The sequence below is a fragment of the Macaca thibetana genome, chromosome 9, assembly GCF_024542745.1.
Source record: "Macaca thibetana thibetana isolate TM-01 chromosome 9, ASM2454274v1, whole genome shotgun sequence".
Lineage (NCBI taxonomy): Eukaryota > Metazoa > Chordata > Mammalia > Primates > Cercopithecidae > Macaca > Macaca thibetana.
Window position 1 is genome coordinate 121,942,639 of NC_065586.1, and position 15,562 is coordinate 121,958,200.

General features: G+C 41.7%; 2 protein-coding genes and 1 pseudogene across 9 annotated transcripts in view; 1 reads left to right on the forward strand and 2 right to left on the reverse strand.

Moving 5' to 3' along the window:
• DHX32 (DEAH-box helicase 32 (putative)) overlaps positions 1-15,562 on the reverse strand; it is a 63,234-nt gene that overhangs the window by 43,218 nt on the left and 4,454 nt on the right. For 2 of the 3 annotated variants that reach the window (XM_050803726.1, XM_050803724.1), the window contains exon 1: positions 12,933-13,205. The exons of the other annotated variant lie outside the window; for it this stretch is intronic. The gene's annotated coding sequence lies outside the window, so the exon portion shown is untranslated. Of the gene's footprint in view, positions 1-12,932; positions 13,206-15,562 lie in introns of those variants that run through there. 3 annotated transcript variants of the gene reach the window in all.
• Positions 7,551-7,728, reverse strand: LOC126963521 (uncharacterized; annotated as a pseudogene).
• FANK1 (fibronectin type III and ankyrin repeat domains 1) overlaps positions 13,245-15,562 on the forward strand; it is a 121,686-nt gene continuing 119,368 nt past the window's right edge. For 5 of the 6 annotated variants that reach the window (XM_050803770.1, XM_050803772.1, XM_050803765.1 and 2 more), the window contains exon 1: positions 13,245-13,368. In XM_050803770.1, coding sequence (XP_050659727.1) covers positions 13,356-13,368 — 13 coding nt within the window. In that variant the 5' untranslated portion in view covers positions 13,245-13,355. The remainder of the gene's footprint in view (positions 13,369-15,562) is intronic. The other variant, XM_050803767.1, reaches the window with a different exon arrangement.

Consider the following 15,562-nt stretch of genomic DNA (forward strand, 5'->3'; position numbering starts at 1 on the left):
TTTATAATACTCCCTAAGTATGTAATAATCTTATAATTACAGTGAAATCTTACTTATAAAGCATTGACCACTTTGAACCCTGAGGAAATAATCAAGTTTTCTGAATAGTCTTCTTTCTAAAGACCTGAGACTTACCTGGCCCCTTCATCACACATTATGCAACGTATCCACACACATTAGCCTTAACCACTTCTCTGTTATGGTGGAATTAAAGATGGCCACAGATTATTTGCCACTGTTCCAAATGGAGAGGTACAGTCTATTTCCTCTTGGCTTGAATCTGAGCTGGCCCTGTGACTCACTATGACCAAAAGAATGCAGGTAAGTGATACTGAATCACTTCCAAGATATTCCCATGCTTGAAACACTCCTCTTTGGAACCAGCTGTCATTCTGTGAGGTACCCAAGCCCAAGCCACGGGGAAGAGACCAAAGCTGAACTTCCAGTCCACAGCAGCACAAACCCCCAACCATGTGAATAAGCTGCCTAAGATGCTGCAGCCCAGTCAAGCCCCCAGATGACTGCAACCCCAGCCAACTGAACAGAAGCAGCACCCACAGTAGCCCATACAACCCAGAGTATCATGAGATAACAAATGGTCACTGTTTTTGTAAGCTACTACGTTCCAGGGTAGTTTGAATTGCAGAAACAGATAACCAAACAGATAACCTGCTCTCCTAACCAGTGCATTAGAAGCCAGACAAGCTTGTTTGACAGACACATTTGTAAAGCTTGAGTCCACAAGCTTTGCCTTCTTATATAAACTATACTCAAACTTCTGCCTTCTTATATAAACTATACTCAAAATTTAACTTTTTCTTCGTGACTCAAGGTCACCATTACATCAGTTACCAAAACAGAATGATGTCCTCAGATGTCTCTGAAATCTACAGAGGCCAAAGACCAGACTGCTCTCCTGGAGCCCTGCTCTTCTCTGGGGACTCAGAACCAATGCCGCAGTGTGGTGTGTGGCCCCTTACCTTGTGAGGCTCTTCTCTGCCTTTCTAACCTGCTCTCCTAACCAGTGCATTAGAAGCCAGACAAGCTTGTTTGACAGACACATTTGTAAAGCTTGAGTCCACAAAGGACTCTACCATTGAATCCAATAAGTCTGAGGCGCAAAGCTATGACATTTACAGACTTTGATTTTGACTACTCAGAGGGACTTTTTGCTGCTCTATGGTTTGGATTTCAAATTTGGAGGGTGGAATGGCTGAGACCCAGCTAGAGGCTGAGTTTTGGGCCCATTGACTCCAATAACATTCATACACCTCTCCTTATTCATCTTGCAACTGGTGTAAGCTGTGTAAATATTTTTTCCGAGAGGTAATTAAATATGTACAAAAGATCTGTCTTGGCCATTGGCAAATTTAACAATACCAGTCTAAAGAAAGAGAAACAAATAATATGGTAGGTTAGATGTCACTCAAAATAAAGTTTAATAACTGTTCTGTTATCGGTATAAACTACATTCCACTACAAGAAATTTAAATCTGAAACACTGACGTTCACTCCTTTCAAAGCTATCATACATGTATATTGTAGATAGCATACTTTGTCAAGGACAGCCATTTGAAATGAATCTATTACAGCTCTTAAACATGCATCCATGAAAATAATACATATCTAATTAACAGACAACCTTCACAAAGTAGAATTAGAAGTCGATGTAAGATGAAGCTATGTCTTAGTCATTTATGTGTTTGGCTCTGGTCCAGTAATTCTAGAAATACAGTTCACAGAAATGGAAAGACAAAGTTTGTAAGGCATTAAGTGAAGCAAAAGCATTAATTCGTCCTGAGTAACTTCTTATGTTTCATCATTCAGTGCTCCTCTTTTGTGCTTTTTTTTCTGTATTCAAGCCAATATTACTGCATGCTTTTCACCTATCAAATTCCCAAATAAATAATTTTAGCACTCGGTAGATATCTGGAAGTTTCCCAATGCTTAGTACCTGGACCTCTCTTCCTCTTTCTCTCTTTAATAGGGCCTGAGTGGTCTCATCTCATCTCATGGCTTTAGTGCCATCCACACATGGATGTATGGGTGTATCTGTCCTTAGGATCCATTGATCTAAACTTTATTGTCATGTATTCAACTACCTATGCATCATCTTCCACTTGGATATTTAATAGGAAACTCAGACTTTACACGCCTGCAACTGAGCTCCCAACATTTACCCCAAAGCCACAAATCTGGTCCCCCCAATCTCAGTTAATTATTTCCTTCCAGCTGCTCAGATCAAAATATTTGAAGTTACCCTTGATTTTTCTCTATCTTAAATCCCACATCTGGTCCTTTGATGCAGTATGTAGAATGGCCTCCAAAGATGCGCATGTAGAAATCCCTGGAACCTATGAACATGTACTTCGCATGGCAAAAGGGACTCTGCAGATGTGATTAAATTAATAACCTTGAGATTGGAAGATTATCCTGGACTATCCTGGTGAGCCCAATCTAATTACATGAGTCTTAAGATCAGAAGACCCTCTTAGCCACAGCCAGAGGAAAATATGACTATGGAAGAAGGTTGGCGAGATGCAATGTTGTGGGCTCTGAAGGTGGAGGAAGGGGCCATGGCCAAAGAATGATGTGAGTGACCTCTAGGAGCTAGAAAAGGCAAGGAAACAGATTCTCTCCTATAATTTCCAGAAAGGAACACAGTCCTGCTGGCACCTTGATTGTAGTCTAGTGAGACTGACAACCCACTTCTGATCTATGAAGCTGTAAGACAATAAATTACCACTCAATTTGTGGTAATTCTATAGGAGCAATAGAAAACTAATATATTCAATCATGTCAGTTCTGCCTTCAAAAAATATCAAGTGCCCCATAACCTCTACTGTGAACACGGTCTGAGCCACTATCCCCTCTCACCTGGATTACTGCAATAGCCTCCTAATCAGCCTTCTTCTACCCTTAGCCCCTTACAGTCAGGTCTCAAGCCTGCAGTCAGAGTCATCCTATTAAAGTCAGCTGATGTCTCCTCTGCTCAATAGTCTCCAATACTTTCCCTCTCATCTCACTCTGGGGAAAAACCAAAATCCTTAAGAGAACCAACAATCACTGTATGACCTGGACCCATTGCCTCTCCGCCCTCATGTGCAACAGCTCCTACTTCAGTCTTCCCCAGCCAGACGGCGCCCTGCTATTCCTCAAACACCGTGGCAGATGCCTGCCTCTGGGACTTGGTGCTCACCCTTCTGTATGTCTGAAATGTTCCTCCCTCAGATATCCAAATGGCTAGCTTCCTCACTGCATACAGATCTTTACCAAACGGCAGCTCAGTAAAGGCTTCCCTGGCCACCCTATCTAAACTTTTACCGCTCTCCCACACTCCCGAAAACCACTTCCTAACCTCTTTAACTGCTTCGTTTTTTCTCCTTAAGACCACCACCTAACATAATGTATATATTTTCCCTCTTTGTTTTCTGTTGGTGCCCTCCACTGGAATGTGAGCTCCATGAAGCAGGGGCTTAGTGTTTCCACTGCAGTCTATCTTGCATAGTTACATCCTTCATTATTTCACTCTTAGCTAAGTTCAAGGTAGCTTACTATTGCTGCATAGAGTTTAAACACTTCTATCAGGAATTCACCACGTTTCTGGATTTATGTGACTTTTTTGTTCCCTTCTGTTTATGATATATGATAGACTTTTGCTATTCTTAGAATTCTTTAAGACTCACAAACCCACAAACTGGAATATTTGTAGAGGCTCCTGGTCTTCCCTTGAATCATACACCCAAACCCCAAATTAACTCCTTGTCAACATTTATTCAAGCTGCTTTCTTCTTGATCAGTTCAGAAGAGTTACCGTGTTGAAAAGTACAGAGCTGCACTGAGATTCAGACAATGGCATGTATCATGCTGGCTCTAGCAGATCACTCATCTTTGTGGGACCGCTTGTAAACTGCAGATGCTGAGGAGGCAACATCAAGTACGAGGGGACTCTTGAACCGTTTGTACTAGTGATTATCTTTTCCCCATGTCTTTATGTTTCTTTACTTACACTGTTACTGGAGCTATACCTTCTTCACTGGTAATTTCCACTCCTAAATCCAAATATAGTGGGTGCCTAATTAATAATTACAGCTGAGTAAATAATGAATGAGTCATTTTCTATCCTTTAGGGAGCACATGATTTTAAGACCAACATCTGATTGTATTTTATCATCGGTATCATTCATAATCTAATAGGTCTTCTGTGTCCTCAAGTTTTCTCATCCTCAATGCCTCCATTTTTGGGTTTTCCATTTACCCATTCAACTAATACTTGAGTGCCTACCATGTGTCTGCAATGTGAACACGGTAGGGACACAGTTTGAACAGGCAGGTCTGGTTAGGTGGGGCTGAGGGTGGGGTGTGGAAATAGAAATTCTTTGTCTATGGTATGTAGACTCAACCTTACAGACAATTACCTAAAAGAAGACAAGTATGGCTGGTACCTAACTGGAGAGAAAGACAGACTCTGGTACAAGATGAGTTCAAAGATGAGATGGGACCAGATCGCAAAATACCTGATCTGCTATGGTAAAAAGGTTGTGATTCAAGCGCCATGGGCCTAACTTACCTAGTCATTTCTTGATCCAAATTTCATTTTTTACTCTTTGTTTTTCCTTACAATTCTCCTCTTAAATTTCAGGTTACTCTCTTTATTTTACATTATATGTGTTTGTGTGTGTATTTTTTTTAAATTTTAGAAACAGGGACAGAGTCTATGTTGCCCAGGCTGTATTCAACTCCTAGGCTCAAGTGATCCTCCTGCCTCAGCCTTCCGAGTAGCTGGAACTACAGGTACACACCACCATGCCTGCCTTATATTCTTCAATATTACCTATAATCTTTCTAAAACCCACCTTCAATTTTCTTAAAGTCATTAGTGAGATTAGGTTTTAAGAGAGCTGATAAAAGTTTATGGCAAAAGGCACAACAAAAGTGATTATGAGCAGGTGCACCAAGCATGGTAATAAGAGAAACAAATAAATCCACTTCCATACAAAACATTCTAAGAAATAATAAAAATGAAATAACATTTCATGACTTGAACATTTTGCATTATTTTCCTTTTTTCCCTAAGCCCACTCACCAGTAAATTAGTATGCAAAAATAAATCTGTCTCGTGATCTAATTCATAGTTTGTAAACCCTATACTATATATTTATACATAAAATATACATGCCTTGTTTTTTAAAAATTATTATGTTTCTATTACTCCAAAATTTGTTTCAACATTATCTGTTTGAGCAATGCATTTTTTTTTTTTTTTTTTAAAGACAGGGTCTTACTCCGTTGCCCAGGTTGGAGTGCAGTGGCACGATCATAGCTCAATGCAGCCTCCACACTCAATTGATCATCTTGCCTCAGTCTCTCGAGTAGTGGGACTACAGGAACACACCACCATGCCTGGCTAATTTTTATTTTGTTATTTTTGTAGAGACAGTGTCTCCCTATGTTGCCCACGCTGGCAATGAATTTTTTTTGAGAATAATTTGTGCTCATTTTAATCAAAACTTTAGAAATATTTTAATATTTATTTAATGTCTCTTCATATTCTATGGAACAATCATTTAGAATTCATATGTTTGCACGAAGGATGAAATAGAAAATTAGTAATTTAAAAAACACGGATGAATCTTCTACAATACTAATCTTTAAAAGCTATAATTTAGTTATTATATCTAAAACTCAGATTTCCCTAGTACTGCAGGTTTCTGAATCTCCTACAAGATTCAAACACTATCTTAATAAAGCAAACTCTGAACTTTATTGTGTGTGATAGCATAATGCTGAAAAAGTAAAAGGTATTAATTCTGTCCTGGCTGGGCGTGGTGACTCACGCCTGTAATCCAGAACTTTGGGAGGCCAAGGCGGGTGGATCACTCGAGGTCAGGAGTTTGAGATCTCCCTGGCCAACATAGTGAAACCCCGTCTCTACAAAAAATACAAAAATTAGCTGTGTGTGGTGGCGGGTGCCTGTAATCTCATCTACTCAGGAGGTTGAGGTGGGAGAATTGCTTGAATCTGGGAGGCGGAGGTTGCAGTTAGCTGAAGTGTGCCACTGCACTCCAACCTGGGCGTCAGAGTAAGACTCCCTTTCCAGAAAAATAATTAATTAATTAATTAATTCTGTCCTCTTGTGGTAGCGGCTCAGCAAAAGGAAACATCTGTCTGTACTGAAATCTTTGGAACCAAGCTATAACGACATTGCAAACGCTCATTGCATATATTCAATGCATTTATTTAGAATTCCACTTATTTCCTCTTGCGGGTTTATGCCAGACTTCCTAAAGGCAAGATTAATTTCTGCGCCATCTTTGCAACTCCTGCAAAATAAGGTATAGGACTGTGCACAAACTATGTGATCAATAAATAACTGCTGAACTCATAAACAATATACTTATAATCTATTATTACAATATTTAGAAAAAAGAAAGTTAATGAGATATTATGAGTGAATAACAATGTCTTCAGAATAAAGGGCTATTATTTTTTGGAGAGCAGGATCATTGGTCGAATACTCCACATCAACTCTGGTGCTGGTTTGTGGCAAGGTGAAGAGCTTGCACCAGAATGCAAATCAACTCACTGCTTCCTACACTGAAGAGGTCTTGCTATTTTAAAAAAGTCAGCTGAACACTAATCAGTATGTTTAGTGACATCGCCTATTTACATTCTGGCACAAGCTCCGGATCTCATTGCAAACCAGGAAGTCTGCACTGGCCCTGATCTGCAGGCCATACTTTGAGAGGCCTGGTTCCATGCTACTACCACCATTGGACTAATAATAACAATGATAATAATTTTACCAATTAGCATTTATAGAGTGATTATTGCACACCAGATGCTATGTTCGGCACTTAAGCACTTTATATGGATTATTTCATTTAAACTCTTAAGGACCCCACGAGGGTTTACTTTATTATTTCCATTTTTCAAATGAGGAAACGTAAACTTTCAGAGCTTTAATTTATACAGCTTCTAGAAGATCATCTGTGGTAGAGCAGGTGCTTAAAGTCACGCAGTCGGATCTCTGCTTAACCCCAGTTAAATGTATAGTGTATATGCTTAACCATATATCCATACTGCTTCCTGACTATGTTACATATTGCTTCCAGATTACATTTTTAAAAATAGGCTCACGTTGCACCACTGGGGGTTGAAGAAATACTTGACACTAATGGAGATGTCAGGAAGAGAGGTCTGGAAGAAGTACCATAAAACTGAAAAACATGGTATAGACAGATTTGTAAATCTTTTTTATAGATTTGAAAAACATATTTCTAACACAAAGTTACAGTCAAATATTTAATACACTTTATCTCTCAAGCATGGTATGCTTTAATTGAAACAATGGACCTAATCATTACTGGGACTTTTAGATGGTTACTTCTTTGTTTGTCTTTGTTTCAATAGGCTCAAATCTCCCAAAAATATATCCTATTTGGTTTCCAGTATCAATTTAAAGGCTTTCTCAGAAAAGATAAGGTCAAAATTCAAAATTTATTTTAAAATCTTTATTTCTAGACTTGTAATGTGTTAATTTCTTTGATGTTAAGTAAGCAAATCTAGTTAATTAGCTTTTTAAAAATACTCAAAGTCCATTTTTAACTCAATGTTGGTTCATATCAGATACAACCAACCTTGTATTGACTATTGGTTGCATATACAATATTATGCTAATAACAACAGATACTACACTTGATCTTCGCCAAAAGGCCGAGAAGTGATGAATATACAGTATTGAATATTGTAGTGCATGTTGGTTGAATAACCAACCCTGCACTATCAAATTTTTTAAAAAGAATTCTTACATTCTAATGGTACTTACAAAAATTTTAGGCTTGGGGAAGTGGCTCATGCCTGTAATCCCATCCTTTTGGGAGGCCAAGTGGGGAGGTTAATTTGAGCCCAGGAGTTTGAGACTAGCCTGGGCAACACAGTGAGACCCTGTCTCTATTAAAAAAATATATTTTTAAATGTATATACAGAAAGTTCCCCCGAACTCAATCAATGTTTATGTATAGTACTAACATACCACTCCCCACAAATAAGTTTGTAAGTCAAAGGTATTGTCAGAAGTTCAAATGACTGGACCACTCAGTGCTTCGTGATATTATTTTGATGGTTTTTTGACTGCATTACATTCCAAAAAGTAATTTACTATGAGTAGTAGCAGAGTTAATAAAGTATGCTAAAATACTAATCTGGCTTATTTAAGTAGTCTAGTTAGATATCTGAGAAAAATTTTGTGTGAGATTCAAAAAGCTGAGATTTAAAGAACAGGCTACTGCTGGTCTCCCCAAGTTAACATATTTTACCCGAGACACACATGAAATGAACTTTTTATCCATCTGTCTCTTTTTTTAAAAGTATTTGCTTGAGCCATAATCATAATCAACTTCTAAAGTTACATTTTACTTGATTTGTTGTCCCAAATGGAGACAGAAAACCCATAAATAGCCACAGGCATGGTGGCTCATGCCTGTAATCCCAGCACTTTGGAAGGCTGAGGTGGGAGGAGCCCAGGAGTTCCAGACTAGCTTAGGCAACATAGTAACACTCTGTATCTAAAAAATGTTTTAAAAACATTTTTAAACATAAATATCAAGATTTCTGCTGTAGTTAACAAAGTAATGGGTAGTCATTTCACATTAACTTTAATAAAACAATAATAGATGAACTGTGTTGTGCGTTGTATCGTAGATAGAGGAAAATATAATCATTTCAGTCAATCAATGCATGAACTCCTCAGGAGTAAGAACTCTTCCATTAATCCTCCCAGATTTTCAGCTCCCTTTTCTGAGCACTGGTCTTTAGCCTCCTCGGGTTCTTCCACTATCAGCCCCTCCCCACAACGTAAAATGTGCATCCTCCTTTACCCTCTTATTCCACATAATATCCCTGGAGAAAGGTGTGTGGGGGGGGGGGGCGGGGGGGGGTGTTGGGGGGGGGTGGGGGCGGGTGGGCGGGGTGGTTGGTGGGTGTATAATCACATTTTAACTTCAATTCTTAAATGCTTAATCCAAATTTCTATCTTCATCTCAGACTTTTTCCTTTAGTTCCAGACCCACATGTCCAACTACTACTACTCACGGGATCTTTCAATGCATATGACAGGCATCTCAAACTGGACACATCATCTACCCCACTTCTTTAACTCCTCAACAAAAACTTTTTTCTTCTTTAGAGTTCAATGAATAGCAGAACAATCCACTCTATCACCCCACTGTCATCCCTGGCTTCTCTTTCTTCATCTCCTGTACCACCAAGATCTGCCAATTCTACCTCTTTTAGTGGCCCCCTCCTTCTTATTCCCACCATCGCTCTCCTAGTTACCTCTTCATTTCTTCACTGAGCTTCAGCGACATCTCCAATTTTTTTGTCTCTCATTTAGGCTCTCTACCAATCTGTCATGTGAGTGTTGCCAGTGATCCTTTTCAAATGCAAAACTGATCCAGTCACTGACCCAAATCCTCCTTATTACCTTTAAGGAAAATAAACCCACAGTCCTTAGGTTCCTTCTGATTTAGCCCACATTTGCCTTTCTGGCCTTACTTCCTCCCATTTTCTTCTAATACACATAAAGTATTCTCTGGTTCAGCCACAACAAACCACGATTTAGTTGTTCGCCTCAGCCCAGGCTGTTCTTCTGCTTTGGAAGCACCTGGTCATTTCCTGTTCACCCTTTATGACATGCAATTCCAGAGCCCAGGAAGTACCTAACACATTGTGAATGCGGAATCAATGTCTGCTCTATGCCTAAGTCAATAACAGCCCTTTACATTAAAAAAGTTCATTACGATATACAAGATTAACAGTCCTTTACATTTAAAAAGTTCATTACGATATGCAAGATATCTATAATCACATTTATCTTGATTCTCACAACCAGACTATCAGATAACCATTGCAGGTTTTATTATCCCAAGTTATCAATGCTATCAAAGTAATAGCTTTTGGTTTTCCCAAAGGGGCAACGCTAGAAATTAATGCAATGACCCCTAACTAAAGATTTGACCTATTATTATCCTACTTAAATTATCAGGTACACAATGAAGCCCACTGTGTGCTAAAAACATCACAGAAGAAGCGTAAGTCATGCACTTAGCTCCAAAAATATTTAATCTAGTCAGAGGTACAAGATCCATACACATGAGATAAAATTCTGTAAGAAAGCATACTATAGGGCTAAATGCTAAACCGTGTAGCACCCCCAGTAGGAGAGAGAAGTGCATTGAGTAGGCATTAGCCTCATCCGGAAAGACTTTCCAGAAACCGGGGCAGCATGGTCCTGCAGTCTCCTTTATACCATAGACAAGGAAAGGGCTGAGAGACGTTCCACGTGAGTGCAACAAACTGAACATAGACCATAACAAGTTTGGAGAACAAAAAGGTAAAACACCAAAAATTGAAATTTGATTGATTTCCACCTTCGACCGAACTCCTTAAGAGTTTCAGAAAGTATCAGAGAAAAAAGTACCCTCACTCTTGTAAAGAAAACAAAAACCAACAAAAACCCTAAAACCAACAAAAACAAAAATGGAAACTTTCTTCAACTTACCACAGTGAGGCTAGGAGACAGAACTATTATTAACAAGGTCATCTGCTACATTTTTTATCAACCTATTTGCATTAAATAATGTTAACCTCCCACTTAAGTTGTTTTTACTTTGAATTCTGAGGTAGTCAAGAGATTTAAATAAGAAAAAGACTACATCTGTCTCTTCATTGTTACTTTGTTATTCTCTATCCATAATGCTTCAGTTTGCTACATTTAGTTAAACATCAGCAAAGTAAACAATAATGTAACTGTTCTGTGTAGGAATGAGCTTGGAAACTTAAAAAAAAAGTGTATCTAGAACTTTATTCCTTTTCATTTGACCACTAATAACACACTGAACATGCCAGTGAAAAGAAATAAAACACAATGGTAGAAAACTCCAAAAAGTTACAATCAATGTCCTTACCATTCATCTCCCACACCTATCTCATTAGCAACTTTATGATCGCGGGTATTTTCTCCAAGAGTCAAGTGTATCCCTATATCCAAAGCAATTTCTCTAAAGCCCTTCTCACTCATTCAACAAACATTTAACAAGTACATGGCACTAGGTGCTAGAGGAATAGAAACTGAGTATTGTTCCTGCCTCACTTCCACCCCTAACCAGTCTTCTTCCATAGGTACCCTGTCCCCTAAAATCAGATGTTGCTTTTCACAGTTGCCTTTACCTGTCACCTAAAGTATTTCAATTCTAAATTTCCTCAAAGTCAACTTCACAGCTGCTGATAAAATAATCACTCTATACGATTGCAAAGTATTTCACCAATACATATCCCCATTTTTTCCAACCTGAAAACTTCCTCAGGCCTTATCACTTTAGCATAGAGACCTGCAGTGTTGTTTCTTCTTTTTAAAAAAATACTAAGGCTAATCCTTTACTGTTTGAGCAGACTTAATCCTTTTCTTTTGTCAATAAAACCCAGGTGTTTTTAAAATCACTATCTTGTCACTTTTGATTATGATACACTGATCACTCTATTTTGTATCTTGAATGAAAAGACCACTTTGTGATTTTGCTAATGATATGTAAACTAGAACTTGAGAACAACTGGATACAGAAGTACTGCTGATCTTTAGATACTTTCTGTCTAGAAATGAGGCCCCTGTTTCTAAATTTCAGGAACAGGGAGTTAAGGTTCCATGAAGCGTTTACTTTCCACCCTTAATTTATTACCTTAATACTTTAGCTTAAGAATTATGTGTTCTGTATATCTCACGCTGCTTGTCAATATCCACACATAAAACTTCTTGTTTTGACAATTAATCTGAAAAAGTCCCCATATAGTCTGAGAGGGGGAAAGCCTAACTTGGCAGAATATAATAAATGTCGCTTCCATCACAGAATATATGCTTCTCAAGTTCAATTAACCTCTGAACGATTCCCTTTCTAAGAGGAAAGTAATTCTCCTTAGTGTCCTTGTCATCCATGGAGTGGAAATCTTTCTAGTGGCAAGATTAGTAATCACTTGCATAACCCCCCAAAACGGCTCTTCCTTCCATTTCCCTCAAGTACCGTCTGGAGCAGCGGTTGGAATTAATAGAGGGGCCACAATCTCCAGACCTGAGTACTAAATCAATCCTGCAGCCCCCCACACCCTTAAGCCCCCTGCACTTTCTTGCTTATCCTTTTTCTCTCCTCTCCATTTTTCTTTCCTCCTTCCAGCGTTCCGGAATCTATGATACTCTCCCGGTTGTTTGAATTTTTACAACCTACCAGATAACAATCCCTTGTGATCCTCAAAGTTTTCTTAAAGCAAACCCTGAATCACTGTGTTTTAAAACCAGGGTGAAAGGCTATTCTGTAGGATAATGTTACATTGTTTCACAGTCCTACAAAGTTTGGCTACAAAACGTGTGGGCTGATTCCGTAACTCAACCGGAAACGCGAAGGACTGAAACAAATCCACACACAAAAAACGAAGCCAGCGGGAAAGATCCAACCCGGGCCCCCTGCCTGAAATGGGACACGGGGATGACGGGGCAAAGCCGGGCAAAGCCGTGCTCCTGGCTCTCGCGATTCAGGAGACGCGCCCGGCTCACTGGGGGCGACAGCGACGACGGCGGCGGCTTCCACTGCTCCACGCTTCCCGTCAGGGGGGCTCGAGGGACCGCCCCAGGCCCTGCCTTTGCCCGGGCTCGGAGGGACCCCCTGGTGCGAGGACCCTCCCGCTGAGGCACGGCTCCCGGAACAGCAGGCGCGGAGGTCGCCCTCGGCGTTTCGGGGTTGGGGCGGGGAACATCCATGGCCAACGGCGGGCAGGGGGCCCCCAGGCGGCCGCAACAGGTGCGTCGGGGCCGCCCACTCGGCTCCAGGCGCCCCTGCTCCTGCGCCGACCCCCGACCCCTTCCGCCGCCGGGGCCCCGCTGTTACCTGCAGCGGCGGCTCCCGAGTCCGGAGAGGGAGGCCCAGGGCCGGCGCCTTCCCCGTGGGCAGGCCCACTCGCCCGACGGACGCCGCGGGTCGGCGACGGCAGGGGCCGCAGGCCGCTACCCCAGACGTCGGGGCACAGGTCCTGTGGGGCCCGCCAGGGAGGGCGCGACCGCCTGGTCGGGCCTCAGGGGCAGTGTCCTCAGCCGGTGACCTGGCCGCTACCCTCGCTGAGTGCCCCAGGCGACGCGCGGGTCCTAACGCGCGCCCTCACTTCCTGCGGCTTTTGGTCCCTCCCGCTCGCCGTCCCACTGGTTCCGCCCACTCCGCCTCCGGGTTGTCAGGGTAACCGTAGCGACGCCTGCCCTGGCTGAGAGGCGTTAGGAGCCTGGGGGCTCGCCCGCGGAGGCCGGGGAGCAGCCGACCATGGAGCCCCAGAGTAAGGGAGGCCCGGGTTGGAGCTGGGGCCGGGGCGGGCGGCCGGGCTGGGGCTTCCCGGGAACGAGTGTGGGCGCCCCGCGCGCGGCTCCGCAGGTGTCAACGCTTGGACACGGAAATACGGTTTGCGTCTCTTCCTCGCGCTTTTCTCTCTTTGAGAAGGGAGAAGGGGGCTACATCCTGCCAAGTCTGTAAGGTTAGGCCACCGGCGCCTGAGGGTCCGCGCTGGGGGCTGGGAGCGACGGGAGAGCCCCGAGGTATGGGTGGGGGGAGGGCGTAGCGCCCCCAGCATGGGCCTCCCTGAAACTTGGCCCAGACAGTTCCATTTACTCCTCCTACTGTCATGATTTTAGTTTGGTAGTTTGGTTCATTAATTGTAAATACCCCTTTTTTCTTCTAAAATGGCAGCAATTAAACACGCCACGAGGCTGGGTCTTGTATTTATTAGAGACCGCGTCTTGCTCCCCGCCCCCCACCCCACACCCCAGTCTGCGATTTGAAGGAGAGAGAGGAAAAAAAGAGAGCTTTGTCCAAGTGTATTGGATTCATTATTAGGGGTTCTACAAGTTAGGACACTCAAAAAATGTTTATGATTTCTTTTTCTGTTTTCCCATGTTGCTTTCGATGTATGGCAAAAGTTGTGCAGTTTTGAGTTATCAGATCTAACACGAGCTCTAAACTTAACTATTTTTGTTGTTCTTTTTACCTTTCCAGGGACTTTGTTTCAAGGCCCTTCTTGCTCTGCCCCGCCTAAGTAGGGACTTTGTTTCAAGGCCCTTCTTGCTGTGCCCCGCCTAAGTTGTCTTATTGTTCCTTTTGTTCTCAAAATAAGGGCAGTGTTTTGTATGGAGACTTAAAAGATCTGAAATCTTTATAGAAGGATGCAGTTTGACTCCCAAAACCAAGTCGTCTTATCTTGTACAATTTCAGAAATGAAGAACTCAGACTAAATCTATTCTCTGGAGAAAATGTTGGCATTTTTAAAGGTCATTCGTTTTCCACCAAGAAGGTTTCAAATACTTTTCCTTTTCTTTTAACTCATTTGCTGAGGAGAAAGCTTCCAAGTTGTGACTTATATATGCTTCATAGATTTTTGTACAGTATTTGTCGTTTGCATTTACAGCTCTTTGGATTCTACATTTTTTTAACCTAGTGAAAGAAATTTAGCATACAACAATGCTAAAATTTTTGTTTTATGTCAAACTGATGCCAGGCTGTGTATATTCCCGCCTTAGAGAAGAAGTGAGTATATTAACTTTTAAAAAACAACAATTTGGCCAGGCCCAGTGGCTCACGCCTGTAAACCCAGCACTTTGGGAGGCTGAGGCGGGCGGATCATGAGGTCAGGAGATCGAGACCATCTTGGCCAACGTGGTGAAACCCCATCGCTACTAAAATAGAAAAAAAAAGCGAGTCAGGCACGGTGGCACGCGCCTGTAGTTCCAGCTACTTGGGGTAGGGGACTCACTTGAACCCGGGAGGCGGAGGTTGCAGTGAGGCCAGATCACACCACTGCACTCCAGCCTGGCCACAGAGCGAGACTCCATCTCAAAAAAAAAAAAAAAAAAAAAAAAAAAAAAAAAAAAAAAAAACTTTATTTCTTCAGATTTATGTTATTGTTTACATGTGTAAACTATAATTTCAAGTTCTTCAGTGGTCGCTGTCTTTATCCATTCATTCATTTATAGTACCTATTATGTTGCAGCTCTGGTCTAGGGATTGGGGATTGAACAATGGATAGGACGGTGTTCGTTTTGGTCATCCCAGGAAAACTAAGCAGAGGCTTTTGCTCAAGAACTACTGAGGTCTTGGTGGGGTTCAGAGATTGGGGGAAGAGGAGATGGACAGAAGACTCCCAAGAGGAAGCAGTACTGGATCTGCAGAATGACCCAGCAAAGAATGAGGGCAAGGGATTCCAGGCAGTGGGAATTACTTGTACATAGGCCCTGAGACCTGAGAGCAGCATGGGTTTGAGGCTGGCAGTAGGAAGACTAGTAAAGCTGTAGCTAAGGAGAGGAGGAGGAAAAAACAGGGTTGGAAGGAGGGAGGAGAAATGAGATAAGGCTGGAAAAGTCAACCAGAGCCACATCAGAAAGGTCCTGTAACCATGTGAGAAATGTGTTACATATGTGAACTATACATTTATATCTCATGTCATTGGATTTTGAGGTGGAAAAAATTTATACCTGGGGAAT